Genomic DNA, 23,063 nt, shown 5'->3' with positions numbered 1-23,063 from the left:
ATTCATTTGATTGCAATAGCTACAAAATTAGCAATCCCTTTATATAAAAAGATAAGTAATCATAGCCATGAGATCGACATAGATCTTTATCAACCCAAAATTACAATACATAGATGTATGTCTATTATATTAGTGATTGGTCGAACCTTTGGATTTATTGGACAAGAAAACAATGGCATGTGACAGCAACAACGGCAGCATCAAGAATCTGGGTCTCACTTAAAAAAACAATTCCATGGTCTCAAGGCCTAAAACAGAAGAAATCAGGTGTAGCAGTGAAGCACAGCAGAAACAGTTACATACTCAATTCTAATACTAGAAATCAGGTTTGAATGTAACATTCCCATCAAACAAACGAGGCAACATATTATACATAAACTGATGATCAAATCCTCACGGCTAAAAATTTACTGGAAAAACAACAATTACCTTAGTATTAGACCATTATATAGTATCAAGTGGTTGGGACATGGGGTTCATTTGTGGGCAGGTTGCATGATAGGGAGTTTGGTTGCTTTCCTCCACTTTTTTAACTACATTTATACTGGGGTTATGATATTCCTATTGCTTCCTTGTATTATTTTATTTTATTTTCCTTTGACGTGTATCATACCGTACAAATACAATTATTTATGGAAAAAATTTGTAATTAGAAAAGTTTATAGTCTAACTAAAGAACATACAAGATACTGTATTTCAAAAATTTGAATAATAGAACTTATATTCGAGATGTTGCACTAATTTTCAATATCACTACGATATCCGGTAGAATACTTATCTTTTTATACGTGAAATTTGTTGCTTAAATCATAATAGTGGTATGATATGGAGTATGATCTTTAAAATAGAAGTTAGGTGATAATCTTTTGAACGTTTATAATACTTTTTCTGCAATTCATCTACGTTTGGAATTTTATATTCGATATGTTTCTATTTTGACCTTCTCTAATCATGCTCTCCTGTCAAAAAAAATTTCAATTTTAGAATTTATGTTAATTTTTATTTTTCACAAATTAAAGTTAGTTTTTCATTTTGTATTTTTATTTCGAAACTGAACTGTGTGATAGGGTTTTAATCCAACTTAAACCAACCCTACACAACCTATGATGGGGTCATGTTCCACATAGGACCATTAGTCATATAACCTTTGAAACCATTAGTTTATTTCTAGTATTAGTAAGTATTCTGCAACAGAATTACGCGTAAAAAAGATCTTATATATTTCTGAACCCACAGAACGATGCAAAAGATCCTGAAAATCTATGTAAAAAACAAGGACTTTAGTGGTTTTGTTGCATAACAGGGTTAAATCAAAAATATTAAAAAAAATTAAATTAAATGTGTTGGATCGTGTTTCTTCTTATAACCCAGCCAACTTGACTCAGGTTTATCCGTGCGTATGATTATCCAACCTCATTATTTTCGTATTAATTACATACAAATTTTATATAATGAAAAAAAATCTATCAGTTATCACACATCTATTGATTGAGAAAATTTTAAATTAATCACATTTTATTTATATTTATTTTGTCAAATATTTCATTTATTTCTGATGAGATTGATTTTATTTAAAAATAATGATATTATTATTATTTTAAGTTATTATAAAATAAAATATATCATTTCAATATAATTATATATAATGTGAAATTTCGCTAACACGACAGGCTGACCACCATGAGAATTCTGTATTATTGAAAATGCGATAAATAAATCAAAATTAGAAAGATATTATCAATTGTAATTGTAATTTTTTAGCTTCCGACTCCTTGAGATGGTGCCCGATACTTTTATATTTTGAGAATTATGCGTATCATGTTAAATAATTAAATAGTTAAATATTTAAATTTTATCGTTATTGTATTTTCACGCCCCTATTAATATCATATGTTTAAAATATTATCATTAAATAATTTAAATAGAGTATATCATACCTTGAAAATTCAAAAAACAGTTATGCAATATTCTTTATATTTCATCAAATTTTCTTACAAATATCGCTACTTAAGGCAGTCAAAACTAAACGGAGTCCGGAAAGCAGCCAAAGAAAGTCTCGGAAGTCAAGAAGCACTTAAAACCCTAGCAAACCCCCGCAACCCTCTGAACGGCTACACTCTCTGCAATGGCTGAGGAAGAATTAGGGTTTACATTTGAACCACCAAGCGACGAAGAAATCGATGATTACGCGAACCAGAGCAGCGACTCAGATTCAGAACAACAAGAACACAATCAACAAGCCTCATCTGAAGAAGAAAATGATGATGTTGTTCACAACAAGAAAAAGCAGTCGCCTTGGGACTTCTCCTCTTTCACCGAGTCTGTCGCCGACGAACACGCTCGCCGGAGTACTACTTCTATTGATTATAAGATTAGTAAGGCGATTCAGCAACTCGCGATTTCTATTCCGAAAGATGACGAGGTTGACGTAGATGAGAAACCGGACCGGCAGGTAATTTCTCGCTCTTTGATGTGTTTTATGCGTAATTGTGGAAGCTTTTGCTAGCTGAATGAAATTGTGTAGTGTATTGTTTAAAAGTTTAGTTGTCAGTTATTGATTTATTGGCAATTGCTCATGTGTGTTTATATATCGTTGGCGTTGTTATGTACACAGGTTTTGTTTGTCAGCTTAATTGTGTATGCAATTTGTGTAGAATGTTCGTATTTTTGTTGTTTCCTACACGGAGATTAGTTTTTGCTCATGAGATAAATGATGCAGGCAACTTGTTTGTTAAATTTAACAGCCTAATAAATTTTGTCTTAGAATATGGACAGAGATGCACCTTCTATTATCTTGACCTACCACATGTTTGAAATAAATATCTGTTGACTTAACCAGGAGCCATTTAGGGATGAAGATGGTGACGAAGATGCAGGTGCTGAACATGGCGAGAAGAAGGCGAAGCCGTTCTTTTCCTCGGCAGACGGAGTTTCTTTTCGCGCAAATTCATTTATGGAGTTAAATTTATCCAGACCCTTACTTCGTGCCTGTGAAATCTTGGGATATAATAAGCCTACACCTATTCAGGTTTTGTGTAGTTCACATTTTATGTAATTACAGACTACAATTTGCATTAGGTTTGTGTTGAAGTACTTACTCAAATGTTGTCTATAGGCTGCTTGTATACCTTTGGCAATAAATGGACGTGATATATGTGCAAGTGCTATTACTGGTTCAGGAAAGGTACTATATTTTTATCTTATATAGCAGGAACCTATAAACTATTCTTTTTTTTTTTTTTCATGTCTTACTAACTTCCATAGACACTTTTTTCATTAGTACGGACTTAACCTTTTTCTCGCGATTCAACAATACACCATGTAACCTAATGCAACCAAATTATGATAGTTTGCAACTTTAATCAACCATTTCCTTTCTAAATAAGTCGGCAGTTGCAGTTGGTCAATTAAGATTGCAAATTCTCATGAAACAAAACCCTTAGAAAATAGGTATGCTTAAAAAAGGGCCATCCCCCACCCCCACCCCCACCCCCACCCCACCCCACCCACCTAATAATGATGTAGTGCAATGTTAAAAAGTCTCTGATGGCTGATCTCTCTGTAATCGGCTTACTTAATATAGACAGCTGCCTTTGCTCTACCAACACTGGAGAGATTACTGTGTCGTGCCAAAGGAACACCTCCAGCTGTAAGAGTACTTATTCTCACTCCAACTAGGGAGTTGGCTGTCCAGTAAGTCATATTTTGTCTTCCTTGGTTTTTCTTTTTCACTTTATATGTTTTAGTGTTATATATTATATAATACAGTTATCTGTCGTGTTGCACTTATCTAATGTGTTGTATAATACAGGGTTCACAGTATGGTAGAAAAACTTGCTCAGTTTGTGAAAGATATCAGGTGCTGTTTGGTGGTTGGTGGGCTTTCTACAAAGGTATGTTCATAATTCTCTAATTTTCCTTGTAAATTAGAAATGGATAGGAACATATTCCTTTTAAATTATAATACATCAATTAAATTATGATACATCAATTCTTTAGTATTTGTTATGGGTTTACTTGATTACGTGTGTGTATTTGAAACGAAGTTGTTTAAGTTTGCAGGGATAAAAGGATGTTTTTGTATGATATTAATAGCTTTAAGCCGCAAAATTATTTTCTTACAAAAAAACTCAAAATTATTTTAGTGTGTTTTTCTAAATTGGCTCTTTATGCCCAACAGAAGTATTTTAATTTCACAAGAATCATGATATGTGATGGAGGTGGTCAGGCCGAGGAAGAGGCAGGGGCAGGGGCGGGGGCTGGTTAGGATTTAGGTAGTACTCAATTGCGAGAATATAGAGATATTCAGAAAACCACTAATATATATTAATTCAAGGGTCAAGTTCATATAGTACGCAAAAACATTGGAGTATAGGAGTACAAAATTGGATAAAATATAATCTAGTCATGTAAGTTTTTATCTTTTTTGTTTAACAATATTTGTAAACATCCGACAACCTGCATATTATGTTCTATAACATAAACATTGTAATCAAAAGGTAGAACAATTACTTTTGTAAATCGTAGGACACTATGTTCTACAATATAACTCATAAGCAAAACAATAATCTTAATGCGTGTTAAAGTTGAATGATATTAATGATTAATTGATAATTATGTTTAAGACTAGTTATAAATGATAAATTATATATAAATATGGATAATCAAAGATATTATTTATGATTAAACCAAAAAATTATGACTGGTACTCCAATGTTCCAATATTTTTGTGTACACCATAGAACTTGACCCATCATAAACATCAGGCTCTGTTACAAATATTATATCGTATGTATAACAAACCTGTTCTCCTTCCTCATTAAATTCATATACTAAATAGATAAGTATATTATAATCCTTTCCTAAACGTATAATAATCAGTTATAATAGTACTAAATGATAATCTTCTTCCATTACGTTCTAGTTATTGGGCTTTCAAAGCCTTCTGTATTGCTCTCAAATGGATCTCTAGGCTTTTGGACCTGCTGTCCTGCATTAATATGCCCGCACTCTCTTTCTGTTTATTTTATCCAACTTTAACTTGTTATGTTAATTGCTATTAGTTTGATTTGATAGGTGCTGTATTAGTTTCAGGTTATGCTTGATATTAGCTATGTTTCATTTGTTGGAAAATGGTAAATGTATTGCAGTTGCAAGAATCAGCATTGAGGTCCAAACCGGATATTGTCGTGGCCACTCCTGGACGTATGATTGATCATATACGGAACTCTATGTCTGTACATCTTGATGAACTTGCAGTCTTAATCCTTGATGAGGCAGACCGTCTTCTAGAGCTTGGATTTAGTGCTGAAATACGTGAACTGGTATTATTCAGTTATTTTTGTATATTATGTATGATAAGCTTAAGTTTTGCATCTAAAGTACTGAGTTGCATAAACAGAAATGAACTACATGTAGAACTGAAAATTTCCAATTTAATGGAATGAAAAAATGTTTAAGTGCAGTAGAATGATATTCTGTAAAATAAATATGTATGATAAAATATTTTGAAAATCGTTACTTCCCTAAATTACCTTAAAGATATGATATCTAAGTGCAGTAGAATGATATTCTGTAAAATAAATATGAACCGGTACATATATATAACTTTGAAGTTTAATGGCAGATAAGGGAATGTCCTAAACGGAGACAGACAATGTTGTTTTCTGCAACCATGACGGAGGAAGTTGGTGAGCTTATCAAGCTATCTATGAACAAACCCATGCGTCTCTCAGCTGACCCATCTACAAAAAGACCAGCAAGATTAACAGAAGAGTAAGTATTCATGGCTCGTCAGGTTCTTAACCTGTTATCCTGTCTTGGTCATCGATTTTCACATATTAGAGGTCAAATTGGAGCACTGCTCCTTCACAAAGCATTTTGTTTTGTTAAATAACTTCTTTAGTTGTGTAATTCCGGGAAGAAACGGAAGTATGACAGTAACACACTCAAGTTGTTAAATCAGCAACACCAAAAGTTGCCAATGCGTAGATTTAATAACCAATATTCATGACCGAAATAGGTTTTCTGCCAATGTTAAAATGGGTAAGTAGAGGTGTCCCAGAAATGCATGACTTGTGCCATCCAGACAGCATGCTCATAGGCAGAATGCAAAGAGCAGTAGTGTAGATTATGGATTTATTCATAACTAAAAGAACAAGCTGGGGAATTAGCTTCTACATATTAGCAGTGTTTTTGAGATGAATCTAGTCTAGTCTAAGCAAGCATAACATAGTCTGAACAGTCATAATATTATGGAATATTTTGTATGGAGAATTAGGTGGTGTTTGGCATTGTTTTCTGTTATTTCATATTTGTATAAAGAATTATAATTTCAAAAATATAAACAGAAAACCGTATGTTTAAAAGGATTAGGTGTTTGGCAAATGTTTCTTGAAGACAGAAACATAGTTTTTGCTTAAAATATTATGATTGTAAAGTAATTGAATCGTCGGAGTAGTGAGACGGAAGGTTGAAGAGTTAATGGGGTGAGTTTTTGATTTAGAAAACAATTTATATAGAAATCCATATTTTTGTTTTTTTGTTCTTAAATTTTATTTTTCTGAGAATTGTTTTAGAAATGGGGACCGAGCACCTTATTTGTTTACTTGAAATTTTAGCTATGTAGCCAAACAGGATCTTAGTATATGCTGCTATTGATTGGTATTACCTTGTTTAATAGCATAACCTACTTTGTCTTGGTTTTTCTGTAGAGTAATTAGAATACGACGGACAAGGGAAGGAAACCAAGAGGCTGTTGTTCTGGCTATATGTTCCAAGACATTCACGTCCAAAGTTATTATATTCAGGTTTATTTTAGTAGATGCTAAAACCTTGAGTACGTCATATCTTCATAGAGTTGTGCCTTAGGAGTGAACAGAAAATATTTGCAATTGTATTACAAATCAGTTGCTAACTCTTTATTTAAGTCTTGCTAATGCAAGTCTGTTTTTTGGCAGTGGAACAAAACAGGCTGCACATAGGTTAAAGATGTTGTTTGGATTAGCTGGATTTAAAGCTGCCGAGCTTCACGGAAATCTCACTCAAGCACAGCGCCTTGATGTGCGTTCTTTCTCTTTTTTACTCACTTTGTTGGTTAATGTTTTATCGAGTCATTCAACAAATTAGTTGGTTATTTGATTGTTCATTTATCGATGTGGTGCAATTATATTCAGCTCTTCTATTCCTATATGTAATACTTGCACTTCATTTGATGAATTTCTTCCAGGCATTAGAACTTTTCCGGAAGCAGGGAGTGGATTTTTTGATTGCTACAGATGTTGCTGCTCGTGTAAGTCAAAGCTCACACTTAGAACACTGTTTGATCAATATTCATTCATCATAATTTCCAGGTTTTGTATCTTTTTGCAAGAATCTAGTTCAGTAATTACTAATTTTCAGTGCTTGTTTATCTTTTCAGGGACTTGATATTATTGGTGTTCAAACAGTTATAAATTACTCATGCCCTCGTGATCTTAATTGGTAAATGTTGTTCTTTTATGCATGAAATGAATCCAGTTATCTATTGATATTTCCATTGATAAGTGCATTACTGATCCTTCAAACTAGTAATCTACTAAATTTACTCGAACGTTGATAAGAGTTGTCGTTTTATATAGCTCTCTAACTGTTTATAATGGTGACGGAATTTTTTCAAATTTATTACAGCTACATCCATCGGGTTGGTCGAACAGCTAGAGCTGGTCGAGAGGGATATGCTGTTACTTTTGTTACTGATAATGACAGATCACTACTTCATGCTATTGTGAGTGTCATCATCTTTCTCTTGATTTGCTTAAATATTGCAAGATCATTATGTTTAATTGCATCTGTGTAGTATGTTTAATTGCTTAAATAAGTTATATGACAGTGTGTAAACAAGTTTTGTGCAGTTCAGTACCTTTTCTGCGAAGCTCTTTGCATCTAATTTAACAAGATAATCTCAGACATGAAATGAGCAAATGATAGTTGTAAACTTCAATGACTACATCCGACATCTTGGTTAAGAGTATTAACTTGGCGCATATGACTGATGGAACAAGTAAAGAACCTATGAAACCAACTGCTACAAACTCAGAATGGATTAAATTTTGAAGTAAATTAAGACAATTCAAGATATAAAGGTTTTGAGGTTCACTTTTGGTCTTAACTGGAAGTGGGATAGGCTTTGGTTATTGTAGGACGTTGTTGGGGGATGTGTTCCTGTTCGAGGTCTTGTTTATTGTTGTTTTCATGGCTTTCCTCCTCGAGGCTTTGCTATATATTTGAGTTGTGGTCTTTAAAAAGACCCCTGTCTCTCTTAAAAAACAAAAAGAAGCCTCGGAACAAGTGTAGATTAAACATGAAATTATAAATGTTAATGATGCACAGTCTTAGTAGAAACGGACAAGGGACAACCCTATTACTTGACCAAGATGTGCTAGTGCTAATAATATATATTTCATCTTTTAACAGGCAAAAAGAGCTGGTTCGAGGTTGAAAAGCCGAACTGTTGCAGAGCAATCGATAAATAAATGGGCCGAGTTAATTGATCAAATGGAGGATCAAGTTGCTTTAATTCTTCAAGAAGAAAGGTATGTATGGCATTTCATTAAATTAAATGATGTTTTGCTGAAGAAAGGTATGTATGATGTTTAATTAATAACTGATGCTTTGCTGAGTTGTTTTGTCCCTTTTAATATGTTATATTACGCTGTTTCAGGGAGGAGATGGCCCTGAGAAAAGCTGAAATGGAGGCCACAAAGGTTCTGATCCCCATCACGTTTCTTCCCTTTGTATATTGATATTTTTGCTTGGATTTTAACTGATACGGACTCCTTAAGCTTGACTTGTTATAGTATTCTCTGAGGTTTTCTTTTTGAAATTCGACTTTGTCAAAACAATATTATATGCTGTAAGCTGTTTCCATATTTTCTATATAAGTTTCTATTTAATATCCTTACAGGCGGAAAACATGATCCTACACAGAGATGAGATATATTCACGCCCTAAAAGAACTTGGTTTGCAACAGAAAAGGACAAAAAACTTATAGCTAAATCCGTCAAGGTAACACTCTTTTGTTAAAAATGTCATATGTATCTTTACTTGACGGTTCATACTTTTGTCCATGATTTGCATGGAATTTACATCTCTGCATCTCCTGGAGTCACAGTATACCTTTATTAATCTTTCTATCTATAGCTGCTGCTTGATAAGCCATCCACGAGTTATTATATGTGCCCCATATACTGTCTCTAAGATTTTGGGTACTCAGCATTATGATTTCTAGCTAGTTCCCGTTCCCGTTGAGTGCTTGGCATATTTTGTAAACCAGGGTGAACTTCGTAGTGTTTGACTGTATGAAACAACATGAAAAATGTTGGTGTTCATTTGCTACTTACTGAGATTGAAAAATGTTGATGGCTGTTGGGTGAACATTTATGGTATCATGTGCTTATGTAGTACTGAAGGAGCCGCAATTGAAAAAAATTTGTGCAACATTAATTTTGTATACAACGATAGTGACTTGTCTTTTTATCTATCTGAATCTTATCAATTGCATAGAATGTTCTTGGAGTGAATTAATGTTTAATGCTAACAATTTGTGTTAGTGACATACCTGGTAAACTTCTAAGCATGTAACATGTTGATAACAAATACTCAAACAGATTAACATTTATGTTCTGGACAAATTTTGCTTCTGCACTCTCCTACTTAGTAAATATTGTGCAGGAAATATAGTCTGTTGAATATTGCTAACATCTTTATATCATTTTCCAGGAATCTCTTGAGAAAGGAGCAGGTTCTGGAAATCAAGTTATAAGTGCCCAGCAGGCTGAGGACGTTAAAATGAAGGAGAAGAAAAAGCGAGAACGAGAGGTATTTATTATGTGTATATCCTGCATACCGTGTGTACTTCGCCCAGTAGTTTTGCAACTAAGAAACCAAGTTGAATATTGTTTGGCCATTTTGTTTCTAGAAAAATCTGCCTAGAAAGAAGAGGAGGAAGCTAGAAGCAGCCAGAATGGAATTAGAGGACGACAATGAATTTGAGGTATGTGCTTCTATTTCGTCCATTCTTTAGATAAAAAAATTAGAAAGGTCAGTCAAGCGGGTCCTTGTGGTTGTGGATATGTGATTTTTAATTTCTGGGCAGGGGAAAGGGAAAGAAGATGGAATGTGAAACTTATATTTTAGAATATACCAATTATGAAAGTGCAGAAAGCAGACTATCTGACTAAATGATTTATTCTTTTATGCATGCAATCTGCTGTCTTAAAAACTTTAGCACACAAGTTTACTTTATATGGTTAGTTATCTTCCCCTTGATCTTTGAAGTATGACTTCAGGACGGTGGTGCGAATAGCCAAAAAAATACATTATACAACTGCTGTTTTGGGACTTTATGCAACTTCTAACTTTACATGATGTGATGACTGATGATGGAATAATAACAAAATAAACAGCATCAGTTTTGTAACATCAAGAGGCAAATGGAGATATTAGTAATAACTGTCATTTTACATGACTTGATATTGTAGTTGTTATTATGGTGAGGAATAAAATGATATCAGTTATTGTTGACTGGCCTGTTAGTAGCAATGTCAACATTCTTTTTTAAATATTTATGTAATATTATTAGTATCAGATGTTACTTTTAGAGTTGAGTTCTGTGGAGACCACATTTTTATTGGAGACTTTGAAGACTATATATATTCTTCAAGCAGAACATTACAAAACATAATATTATGCAAAACATGTCCTGCTCGCAGTAATATATGGTCTCCGATGTCTCCAATAAAATAGTGGTCTCCATATAACTCTTCCCTTTAGTTTTTCTATTCCATTATTGTCATGTTAGTCACTGTATAATTAAATTATCTTATTTATGCTGTCTTGCCGTCTTGGTAACTCACCCTGCAGCTAAAATATAAAAATAGGAATATAGTTTATTCACTCGATTGTTGAACTTTCATACTATTATGATTAGACATAAAAAGTCCTTTTGTGGTTCAGATATAGGGATGTCAGCTTTCTGAACATTAAACTATACGTGCAACAGATAATGTTTTGGCTCTAGTACATACACATATTTGTCATGCTTATCGCACCAATGTAGATGTTAATCAATATTTATTTTTCAGAGTCATGGGAAAGATAAAAAGGAAAAAGGGATATCTCTGGTTGATGTGGGTAAAATTCGAGCCAAGTCAGCGAAAGCTGCAATGAAGTCGGCAGAAGCTGGCAAGAACCCGAGAAAACAGAGTAACAAGTCTAAACGTCCTTCCAAACTTCCTCAATCAAGAACATCAGAAATGCAGGAACTTTTCCAGAGCGACATGAGTGAGAAAAGACAGAAAAGAGTTGGGCTGGGTGTTGGAAAGAAGAAATCCTCATTCAACAGCAAGTCAAGGTATGCATTTGAATATATGATTTTTTGATCAATTGAGGATCTTAGGATTCGTACTTTTTTTTTTTGGGATTTGGGTGTGGGTGGGTATGCAGCAGTTTAGCAGTGTTCATCCTGTTATCTTCTATGAGAATCTGTACAGTTGTATTTTTTTCCGGCTTATGATCTCTGGTGACATGACAAATTTAACAAGGTTTTATGGTCCCAACTCATAATTCATTGCCAACTGTATTAGTATTATTTTCATCTCATATACTTGTGTTATGCTCTTGCTTCTTGACCTTTTTCTATTTTTTTGGCAGGTACAAAAGAAAATAGTTGCATTGATGACTGCGATGAAAGTGGCTTGTAACCTACCTCTAATTAGGTAGAAGGCAAGATGAGCTGGTTAGATGCTTGGTTGCAAGATTATCTTGAAATTCTATCTGCTACCAAACCTGAAAAATGTTTGGTACTCATCGGTTTTATAAACCTAGCCTCAACTTATCACTCTGGCTCTTTTGCAGCTGGATTAGTCATACAATTTTTTTGACAGGATGAACATGGGTTTACATTTACTAATGATTAGCCAAAGGTTTATAGTCGGGGTCTTGCAATTGTTTTGGGTCTGTGAAATAGTGAATTGTATTAAAAGTATCTTTAGGTTACTGAAAATGAATTTTTACACCTGTTGTACTCGAACTTGAAGCAGAATGAAGAGACTCTGTATTCAGTTTATCGAATTAATATGATTTTTTTTAATCCCCAGTGGGGCGGGGATGGGGATTAAAAATAAATCCACGCGGGGAATGGGGCGGGGACGGGGTAGGAAAAATATATATGAGGCGGGGCTGGGAAATGAAGTCCTCGTCCCGAACCCGCCCCATTTATAACCCTAGAAGGGAACACTATATTTAAATTAGGAGTACTTGAATGTTCTTTAAATGAGAAGAGAGTGGAAGTTTTTTTGCAAATCAAGTGGTTTCAGTTGTTGGATAAAAAGGATAAATTAATAGAAATGATGCATCTTTTTTCAAGGATTTTAATGAAAAATTTAGGGGCCGTTTGGATGAGATTAAAATAAATGCTTCTTGCTTAAAATAAATAAGTGGAGTAGAAGTTAGAAGTAGGATAAGACTTGTAAGTGATTAAAGTGTTTGGGAAATAAGTAGAAGTCTTGAAACAAAAGCTAGCATTCCCAACTTTTTATAAGTGCTTTTTGACTTATTCCACAAACGGTAAGGGCTCATAACTTATAATCCCATAAACCGGACTTTTAAGTGTTAAACAAACATCCACTAGTCTCGCTAACTTCTTTCCTCTTCTTGCTGCTTTGATACAAGTTCTTTGATAAATAGGGATTCATCGTAAATATTTAGGTCATATTTGATTTCTTCTGTGTGATTGTAGCTCTCTTAATAAAAGTATCATCTATCATCCTATAATGATTAAAATATAGCACTACTAAATTATAAGTTTTTATTATATAATTTGCTTATTATATATATTAATTAGGTTTAGTTAATATAACCAACTTAGATATTGTTTAGCATTGTCGTAGTAGACAATAAAAACAATTTTTTGCTGAAAAATAAGTGAATAACTATTTGGTAAATCTTTATACAACTTTTTTGAACAAAGAAAAACGGGTCCTTATGTGCTTTTATAAAAAACCGCTTTTCGATTTTTGTTGGAAGCAGTCATAGATTTCACTATCAATCCTAATAAAAAATATTATTTTTTATATTATAACTCAAAATATGTAAATATTAAAAGAAAATAATCAAACAATTATTTAATTTTTAAAACAGCTTTTTTCTATGAGGAGTTTCTTCAAGAACACAATAATGTTTAAGAGCACTCTTATTCTGGGTGTTGGCTTTGGTTGTCACATATCTAAAAAAAATGATCCCAAATATAGATCGTCACATTTTATTTTATTTTTCTTTCTTGACATTACACGATCCAGGGGTGTTTGGAAGTTAGAGGTTTGGGGTAAAATTAGACGTTTGGGGGTGTTTTAGAGGTTTGATCATTTCAATCCGCTAATGTTAGTGTTTGGTAGTTAGCGGATTGAAATAGAGGTTTGGGCTAAAAAGCTAATTTTCAAAAAGTTAGTTTGAGGAGCTTTTTGGGTTAGCGGTTTGGGTGTGTCACAAAAAGCTCATCAAACAGCTATTTACTAAACAGTTTTACAAGAAACCGCTAATTCAATCCGCTAGTCAAAATATCTATTTAAATCAGTTAGTCAAAACATCTAATTCAATCCGCTAACAGCTAATTCTCAAAGAAGGCCTTTTAAAACCCTCAAAGGTCCTTCAAATAGTAACATTTTACTCCCAAAATATAAAATCTGTCTTATCATTTTCAAATCAAAATGTAACACGATCTAACTCGAATACGAGACCGTTGGATTATCTGATATTACCATTAATAAACTATACTTATTTAGAACCAATTCTGACTATAACCTGCGGGGCCAATTCTCCCAGCTCTGTTACTTTGGGTATCACCTGAGGGCCATTCTCCCCGAGCAAGCTGAAAGCTGAAAAGGCTTCATCAAACTTTTCTGGGTAGTGCCGAAATCGAAAAATAAACGAAATAGGGAATGAAGCTAGTATTATGCTCCTGAGTCCTGTCCAAATTTGTCAATGAATCCTGTTACAGAATTCATTAGAGGATCACAAGGCCAATCATCATTTTATGGTATCAAGCTGTTTAAACCGTCATAAATTTGTACTTGTGTATTGTTCTCAAATGTTATGTAATTTAGCATTAATAGTTCAGGAAATGTATTTAGTCACTCGGTGTTGTCTGCATCCACATTTGAATTGTTGGCTAAAAATTAAGGATTTTAATGTATTTAGTCAGTTTTACAATATTTTTTCATGAGTTGTATAGCAACATTCTGATTCTGCCCATAATACCGTCAATTTTGCAGAACTTGTTTGCTACTGAAACATGATTTACTTGTTACGAATCTTAGTGGAGCCATCATTTGCTTCAACCCCATGTCGAAGCATCATATTAGGTAAGATACTCTTCTCAGGATGGCACAAATTTTTGGACTGCGAACACCACCATTTGTCAACTATATATAACTTAATATTATCATATCCGACGGAAAAGAATAGAGCATTTATTTGTATAAACGACTGATTAAGAGTCTAAGAAAGAAGAAAAGGTATGTATTTATCATCTATCTTTCAACTAAATCAGCTGCGCTTTTGTCTTTACTAATAAGTAATGTTCTCTCGTCTTTACAGTGTAAATGTCAGAAGGCTGTCATCTGCAGAAAGGGGCTGGTTCAGGAAATAAAGAGCCAATTGGTCCTCATAGTGGAAAAACCTCTGGTATTAATGCAGTAGCCAGTCATAGCATCAGAGTCAAGCATTAAGTGTTGGTGCAGCAGCAGCAGAAATGTAAAGTTTTTCTCACTAGCTGAGAAGTTTGTACAAAGTCTTTGTGATCTAAATTCTGATGATAAATGTTCTGATATATACCCTACTGCATAATCAGATGTTTTGCGTACTATGTTGTTAGTTAGATGAATTTTAGCTATTGAGTGATCCTTGGATATTGTTATAATTTTAACAATCTCATAAGCAATAACTTTTATTCCAGTGACAAAAAAAAAAACAACTTTTTTCTAAGATTATTTTTACCAAGTCAAATGGATTGTCTCTAGATTCTGATTACAGAGACTTAGGTTTTTAAGTTCATTTCATCTCCCAACAATTGAGTACCATATGTTTTTTGTAATTTTTGTTATGGGTATTGTTATCTGGACTTTTTGACTCTACTTTTGCCTTTTGTGATCATGATTTTGTACTACGAAGACTTGTGGTGGTCTTTCCAGTTCATTACACAGCTTCTAACTCAAAATTGTCATCACGGAAAATTATCAATTTATCATACATTTATGTTTATGGCAGCTTGTTTCTGGTGCCGATCATTTATTCTAGAGAGATGCAAATGAATGATGAACCTCATGTTCTGGATGATTCTGGAATCAGGTCCAATGAGGATAGCGATAATGAACCTAGCACCTGGGATGTTGATGGATCTGCTGATAATATACGGAGGTAGATAATGGAGCAGAATCAGATCTTGAGTTTTACAACTAAGCCAAAGCACAACATAGGGCAACACTTATTTCCAGTTCAGAGAGTTCAAGGTCTGTGTTAAATTGGTATAAACTCATCTCAGCAAGCTTAAGCTTAACTACTGCCCAAATTCTTAGGATAATAAGGATAAAAATATGGGTAGAGTCGAGTTCTCTAAAAATTGTAATGTCTTCTGAGGCAGATATACCAACAAGCTCCTCAACACTTTTTTCAGCTTATCTCAGCAAAGAAAAGTTACCTTTAATGGGTGAAAAATGTTAAATAAGGATTCTTGGAACACATTTGATAGGTACCATAGTATGGATCAAAATGTCTCTACAAGAATGAATCCTTGTTTTCCCATTATATCAGTAAATTGTTGTTAGATGTTATGTAATTTAGCATTAATAGTTCAGAAAATGTTGTTCGTCACTTGGTGTCTTCTGCATCTACGTTCGAATTGTTGGCTAAAATATTAGGATTTTAATGTATTTAGTCACTTTTATACTATAGGTGTTCTTTGATATTTCACGACTTGTATAGCAACATTCTGCCCATAACACTATCAATTTTACAGACAAAACATAAGGTTATGCACTGGAATCCACCATTCACAGATATGTCAAAGTAAATAAATTTGCTTATTTGCCATTAAAATATTGATTTTTCAAGAAATGAAAGGATTTCACATATGTGTGTGTATATAAATAAACTCCGTTCTTTCAGTTATATCCAGCTTCGTCCATAATGTCTGTACATACACAAGTTGGTAGCTGTCCCAATTTTAAACATTCCAAAGTTTCAATTTTGTGGGAATCTCTGTTAAGTATCAACAAAGTTCTTAATTTAGCTACTCATATATATATAAGTAGCTAAATTATATATATATATATATATATATATATATATATATATATATTTTTGTGTGATGTTGTATATTCATACTTGTTTATATATAATCCTTATACTTTTTTGATGCAGCAATTGCATTGCTAAGTGTGCGGCGGGTACGTAAGATACATTCATAACCCCATCTATTCCAGAATGCAGGAATTCAGTACTAAGTCAGGTACTTATATAATTTGTTAGCTCTTGTTACTTTTCATTTATATTTTCTTGTTATGTATACTGAATGCCTTGTCCCGTGACAACAGTATTCACGTAGTTATTATCTGCCCACTACATATTATGTGTGCTATGATTCTGATGTTAATTTGAATATCTTATATCAAGACTGGAATATTATATTAGTACAGAAGTTGGACACTGTATTTGTTTGTGTGCGTGTATAAACTTACTTGTATTAAGAAAAAGTATAAGCACACAACACACCTCAAGTTTCCCCTCTGCACCTTGTTTGCATTTTTGGCTTCAATTTGTCACTGTATCAGTTAAACTTAGATTTCCCTATATCTCTAGTGGTTTTTTTAACCCATAAAATGTATCAATCTGGTTTTAGGTAATGTGGTTAAGTTCTTTTTGTAAAGACTATTTGAAGATTTTTTTTGCTTGATACTGTTAATTATATCGATTCATTGTTGAATGGAGTGGTTACTTGCGAATGTGTTTCAACTAGTTATTAATTAGTATGATATCTTTAACCATCAGTAATTACAGGTAATTCCCAGCTTGCAATGTTGCCATGTTGCCCTTATAAGTACTTCTCGATAGCGAAAAAATTTATCCTGTCTTAAACGACATATAGAATTTGAATGTTGGGAACCTGGTGTTTGGTTCTGGAAAAACTAGTGTGGTGTATATTGTGATGCAACAACTAGATAAGAAACAAATAATATATTGTATTTTTATATTATTCTTATACTCTTGCCATACTCTAAATTTGTGTTCCAGTCTAGTTATATTCTCTTCATATTCCAGTAAAGATTAGCTTTGTGTGAAGATTAGAATTATAGAGCAGCTTGCAAAGATGGTTTCTAAGAAAGGGTCCTAGATATCCATCCTTACTATTAAGCGAACTTGAAGATAATTGTCTTTAATATATAATTAGATTGTCAGAATGACCCTTTTATAAGTAATATACAAAAAGAGTCGTTAGAGAGTCTTTAATATATATAATCGGGTCATAAATATTACGGGCGTATACAAATAGGATCGCTTATAGTACATATAGGTAAATACGGATAATGTTTTAAATTATATTACACTACTAAAGCCAAACTGAAGATAATTTGTTGTCAGTCGGGCAATACCCAATAGGATTGGGTTTAGAAACTTTTCATTATGACTTGCATTTTTAAATATTACATCTTACACCACCTGGTTAACTACAATTCTGTAATACTTATTACTTGTCATTAATAATGTCAAGTAATGTATTTTAAAGCACTTAGAATTTTTCTCTGCACTACTTGCACCTAGCTAGTTATTCTGTGATCTATGGTAGTTCCTTATTTGTGTTTCATATAATTCTGTGACTAATCATGTTACTTCTGGAATCTTAACCCTATCCGGCAATAGTCGGTATAGGTTACAAGCTGAGTTTCTGTAGCATTTTTCTTGAAGTTGATCTACAATATTGACTTAGATATTACTATCGTGGGACTGCGTATCTACTATGTTACCTGTTCGTTGCATTCTTGTTATGGAAATTTCATATATTAAACTTATTAGTTAAAGAAGAATTGATGATGAATAATTTTAAGAGCTAATTGTTTTCTAATAACTCATGTTGTGATCATGTTTGTATATATTTTGCTCAATTGACCATTTCATTCAATTTTAGTGGTTGCTGTACTCAGATTTGTTTTTATATACATATTTTAAAAGGAAGAGCAATATAACTTTAAGTTCCTGGTTAAACTCGGGGCAGACTACATAGGGTTTAAAAAATGATCCTCATTATATTTCAAAGGCTGTAATCTATAAGTTGTATAACATTTAGAAAATTTTCCCACGCTGTTTCTGTGTGTGCCTAATTGATTGCTTATTTGGGTTTATTACTTTCTCTATGATGAAATATACGGCTAAGTTTGATGTTAAATTTTGCAATTTAGGGAGTAACATTACAGATAACAGAATTAGTGCAATATATTTTGTAATACTTTGTACTTTAATGCTAAAAATGTTGTGAATATTAGACTTTGAGTATATAATCAGTAGATGTTATTGAATATCCTAATCTGATTTATTTATAAAGTATTTGATATCTCATTCAAATTCTTTTCTTTATTGGCGGCTTCTTTCGCGCTATAATTTTGTATTGTTTTTTATTCAAACTTTTAAGTTTGCTCCTTTTGCATTTACACTCGGAAATTGAATTTTCATTCCAGCGCGAAAAAATGGCCATTTTTGGTAACCAAGCAAAATTTGAACTGCGAACAGCCGCTATACATATGCATAAGTACACATTAGCCACACAGCCAACACACACTAGCCCCTGCAACAAATTTGTTTCTGAGCTCCGCATATTCTGAGGAATTTAATAGCTATGTAAGTTTTGCTGTCATTTTGCACGCCAGAATTTACCTCTTACAAGTGTTATATGTTATGTTTATCAACTCTGTAAGTCTTAATTGTCATGGTCGATTATCCACTGTAGCAAGTCGGTGCCGGAAATGTAGTCCGGAAAATAGTTTTTCAAATTGAGATATCTCTCTCTCTATCTCTCTCTCTCTTCATTTATATGTTAAACAAGACATTCTATTTTATTAATTCATAAGTATACATGTGACAAATATTGTAGTATACTTTAATTGATGCATTGATGATTGGAGTAAAGAATGCAACCATCATATATCTGAGCTTTCTTTATTTTCTTCTTCTTCCAAGATTCAAGTGTAGACTTCAGATAAGTGTCACTTGTCGCACATCATTTTCTCTACAGGCTTCGGTAGTTTAAGGAAGGAAAATATTGTGGTTGTAGGGTTGAAGTCTGACTCTGTCGAGGTGTTGAAAGATATAAATCCAGCATAAATTCTCTTCCTCTTGTTCTCTGTTTTACTAATTACTAGTTATGGTTAAATATATTTCTCCTTGTGGCAGGTTATTAAAAAAGGGCCCCTACTAAAAAAATCTTACCCGTGGCCATGGCCATGACCTTGTCATGAGGAGAAAGGGAAAAAAACTTAGACCTGAAATCTCAAGTGAAATCAATTTATTTGTCCATACTGTTTCATAATAATATGTTGAACCTTATATTTGTTAGTCATTGCAGTACTTTATTGTCTTAGCTTTATTTTAATATATTCGCCTACTAAACAATTTTTGTTTTTATAATCCATACTGGTTCTTTGTTTGTAATTTACTAATTTAGTTGCAGTGAACATGTGGGTTGCGTATGTGACACAATTAACAAAATTGATTTTTACTTCAATCAAGGGAATTCTGTACTCCTAATTAATTAGTGTACTGGATTCCTGATCTATACTAGGGTTTTAGCAGTAGAGTATTTGTCTTTTTTTGTTTTCTGCAACATTCACTTTTTTTTTATTGACTTGCCTTCCTGTGGTTGCAGTAAACAATGAAAAATCTCTTGAATGTCACAGCACATATGCTTGGGCAAGCTTCAGGTTCAGACGATATGAGGCATAACCTATCATGTACTAAGCGTGCAAGACAAGATAGAAATATTTTCAGTTCAGGTCCCAAGGGAGTCGTTGCTCTACTGAGTGGAAACTGGGCAGCCCATGTTTATCTAAATCATAACTGGATTTGCATAGGAATTTTCAAAACAGAGAACGAAGCTGTCAGGGCTTATGAAAGCTCAACCGCCAAAATTTTGGTCGATTGTCTTAATATAAACTTGCAAAAGAGAAGCAACACTGCACAAGAACTAAATATTCTGAAACAAGCCCGCATTGATGGTACCGGCTCGTGCAGATCTGTCAATACTTCCCAGGTGCACGGGACACAAAAGTTTACACGCACCCAACTATTTGAAAAAGTACTTACTCCTAGTGATGTAGGTAAGCTCTACAGAATTGTGATCCCAAAGATGTATGCTAATTGCTTCTCATCTATTTCCGATGGAAATAAGTCTAGTTCAGAGGTGCTACCATTTAATGATGAGATAGCTTTCTATGACCGGTCAATGACACTGTGGAAGTTTCGCTACTGTTACTGGAAGGCAAGTAAAAGTTATGTCTTCTCAAGTGGCTGGATAAATTTTGTGCGAGCAAATAAGCTAAACTCAAAGGATAAAGTTATTTTCTTCAAGTGTGAGCATGTCGAGACAGCTGTTGTTCACACATATTTTGCCATCGATGTGGAATATTATGCTGATAGAGGTGGAGTTGAGGAAGCCAGCAGTAACAGTGGAAAATATGTTACTAATGGTGAACAATTTCATTTGAAGGAAGGGGTGCAGAATATTAACGATGAACAGAATGATTGTGGAACTGCATGCACCAGGCACAAGAGGAATATAGAAGTTGACAATGACCTGGAAAGAACTGGATCTGGAAAGGCACCACAGACAAGTTTTAAGCTTTTTGGGGTGAAAATTGCTTAAGATACTATCTGGCAATACTGGTTTTAATCTCTCCTGTTATAATGATAATCATATAGCCATGCATGCGAGTGAGTCCATGAGCCCATCGATTGTCATGGAATTTAGCACAACTCGTTTGTACCTTATTATTAAATTTTAGTATAAGATTGGACCAAATTTTTATAGTGAAAATGCATATATCACAAATTTCTATTTCTTAAAATAATGTCCAAAATGCCAGATTTGTGAAATATAGCCCGAAATATAATTTATTAACACCGGATAATTGCTTGACTTCTGCTTCTCATTACTTCAATTGGCATTGGGGAGGCAGGGAAGACGGATTGGATCGAGAGGCAATGCTTACGCCTCTTCTTTACCCGGGCATGGTAGCCAAGACTCTCCACGGCTGCTCTTTGAGGCTAGCTTTGGGGCGATAGCTCTAAAAAGAAAGATTGCTTATCTTTTCTTTCATCTCGGAGGAAATCCGATCGGCAGTCGACGTCCTGTAACACTGTTGTTGGGTGAGACTACTCTCTGTGCGAGTTCCCCCAGTGCAGGTTTCAGTCTTTATCTACGAGCAGATCCTTTCTGAACTCCCGCTATCAAAGAGAAGCGTTTTCTTCCACAGCTCTCGTTTCAATAACTTTCTTGGACACAATCTGGTATAATTCATACCAGAATTGAATCCCCACTTGCTATGGGGAACAAAGGACGAAATCCCACGAGTGAATCGAAAGTTGGATTTCGCCTTAATGTTTCCGGTATCATAGCATGGGGTTTTCACTCCTTTTCCCATTCCGTCATCTGACTTATGTTCTTCACTCTACCGAGGGACAACAAAGGCTTGATTTTTGGATCATTAAAAAAATATAACACGAGCGTACATCATCTTTAAAAAAGGGGTAAGGCAAAGATGAATATTATACGGTAGCGGCTGGATTCGTTTTGAATCACGGTTCTGGGGAAGAAGGCTTCTCAAATTTCTAACTCAAAAGAAATATTTATTTATTCTCCCGTTTACGATCTAGTATTTTTGATTGTAAGTGATATTTGAGAACTTTTTTTGATGCTAAAAAAAGTGATAAATTTAGCCGACACTCTATTATATATGTCAAGAAAGATGGTATTTTATTTAAATTGACATTGTTTTTTTACTACTTTTTGTGATATTTGTGTATTTCATTTAGATCTAAAGTATTTGGTAGAAGGTATATAAATTTTTTGCTTAGATATTATTTTGCAGCAGGATTTTTTTTTCCCGTTTTTTAAATATTGTGGAGCTGACGAGTCTAAGTCTTGTTCAAAGGGGTCCTGACATTCCTATTAAATCGATAATAATAAAAAAATTCAATAAAGTTTAAAAAAAAATTTAACGACTTTGATCGGCACAATGATTTTATATCAATGATGGTTATTTTACGATACTACTTTACTGCCCGTGCAAAATTAATTATTCTATTTTTATATCCTTGTGATAATTTTAAAAGATAATATAATATAATTATCACGATTTCATTATTATTTATATCTTTAAATTTAATATCGTAAAAAATTAAAATTTAATATGGCGGGCAGAAACAAACCGGACACTTTCATGAAAATTTTTAGTATTATATATGACCCGAGTTGAAAATTTAAACATATATGAATAGAAAAGATAACTCAAAGAACTACAAATTATTTCATTATTCATTTATATAATGTTTGGTATATATAATAAATAAACGGAATGAACCATCTCATTGATTAGTGATACATTAAAATATAATAAATACTTCACAAAATAGTGATAAATAAAAATAATATTTAGCTTATTAATATTGATAAATATTACTTATTATATGGTAAATACTAGATTTTAATATTTATATTTGATAACTTATTGATAGATATATATACATATGCATACATACATACATACATATACATACATACATATATACATACATACATACATACATACACAGACACATACATACATACATACATACATACATACATACATACATACATACATAGAGAGAAGTTCTATGGAGACTGCATTTTGTGGAGGATGAAGAGACTTAATCACAGCCATCCAATCTTTAAACAATCAAGGGCTCATGTTATTTGTAGATATTTTGTCCTGCACATTCG

At 33.3% G+C, this 23,063-nt stretch overlaps 2 protein-coding genes across 9 annotated transcripts; both read left to right on the top strand.

Annotated features, from left to right (window-relative positions):
- The first annotated feature begins 2,010 nt into the window (after nt 1-2,010).
- LOC108196634 (DEAD-box ATP-dependent RNA helicase 28) lies at nt 2,011-12,131 on the top strand. Its single transcript, XM_017364012.2, has 19 exons — nt 2,011-2,452; nt 2,840-3,028; nt 3,116-3,184; nt 3,584-3,693; nt 3,812-3,893; nt 5,151-5,324; nt 5,627-5,775; nt 6,714-6,809; nt 6,960-7,062; nt 7,229-7,291; nt 7,421-7,482; nt 7,669-7,765; nt 8,455-8,573; nt 8,702-8,744; nt 8,945-9,046; nt 9,761-9,859; nt 9,960-10,034; nt 11,125-11,393; nt 11,693-12,131. The coding sequence occupies exons 1-19, from the start codon at nt 2,126-2,128 to the stop codon at nt 11,706-11,708; spliced, it is 2,244 nt and encodes a 747-aa protein (XP_017219501.1). The 5' UTR covers nt 2,011-2,125; the 3' UTR covers nt 11,709-12,131.
- A 1,042-nt stretch (nt 12,132-13,173) lies between these two features.
- LOC108195101 (AP2/ERF and B3 domain-containing transcription factor At1g51120) lies at nt 13,174-21,156 on the top strand. Of its 8 annotated transcripts, none has more exons than XM_064081300.1 (7): nt 13,174-14,075; nt 14,311-14,400; nt 14,636-14,791; nt 15,305-15,454; nt 16,457-16,544; nt 18,766-18,925; nt 19,950-21,156. In XM_064081300.1, the coding sequence occupies exon 7, from the start codon at nt 19,956-19,958 to the stop codon at nt 20,943-20,945; it is 990 nt and encodes a 329-aa protein (XP_063937370.1). In that variant the 5' UTR covers nt 13,174-14,075; nt 14,311-14,400; nt 14,636-14,791; nt 15,305-15,454; nt 16,457-16,544; nt 18,766-18,925; nt 19,950-19,955; the 3' UTR covers nt 20,946-21,156. The 8 variants fall into 8 exon arrangements, with proteins under 8 accessions (XP_063937370.1, XP_017217524.1, XP_063937368.1 ...); XM_017362035.2 differs by having other exon boundaries at nt 15,305-15,546; XM_064081298.1 differs by having other exon boundaries at nt 15,305-15,561.
- The last annotated feature ends 1,907 nt before the right edge of the window (nt 21,157-23,063 follow it).

Source organism: Daucus carota, chromosome 7 (genome assembly GCF_001625215.2).
Source record: "Daucus carota subsp. sativus chromosome 7, DH1 v3.0, whole genome shotgun sequence".
In the NCBI taxonomy this organism is placed as follows: Eukaryota; Viridiplantae; Streptophyta; class Magnoliopsida; order Apiales; family Apiaceae; genus Daucus; species Daucus carota.
The sequence above is the reverse complement of the archived record's forward strand: the minus strand, read 5'-3'. Positions and strand labels throughout refer to the sequence as shown.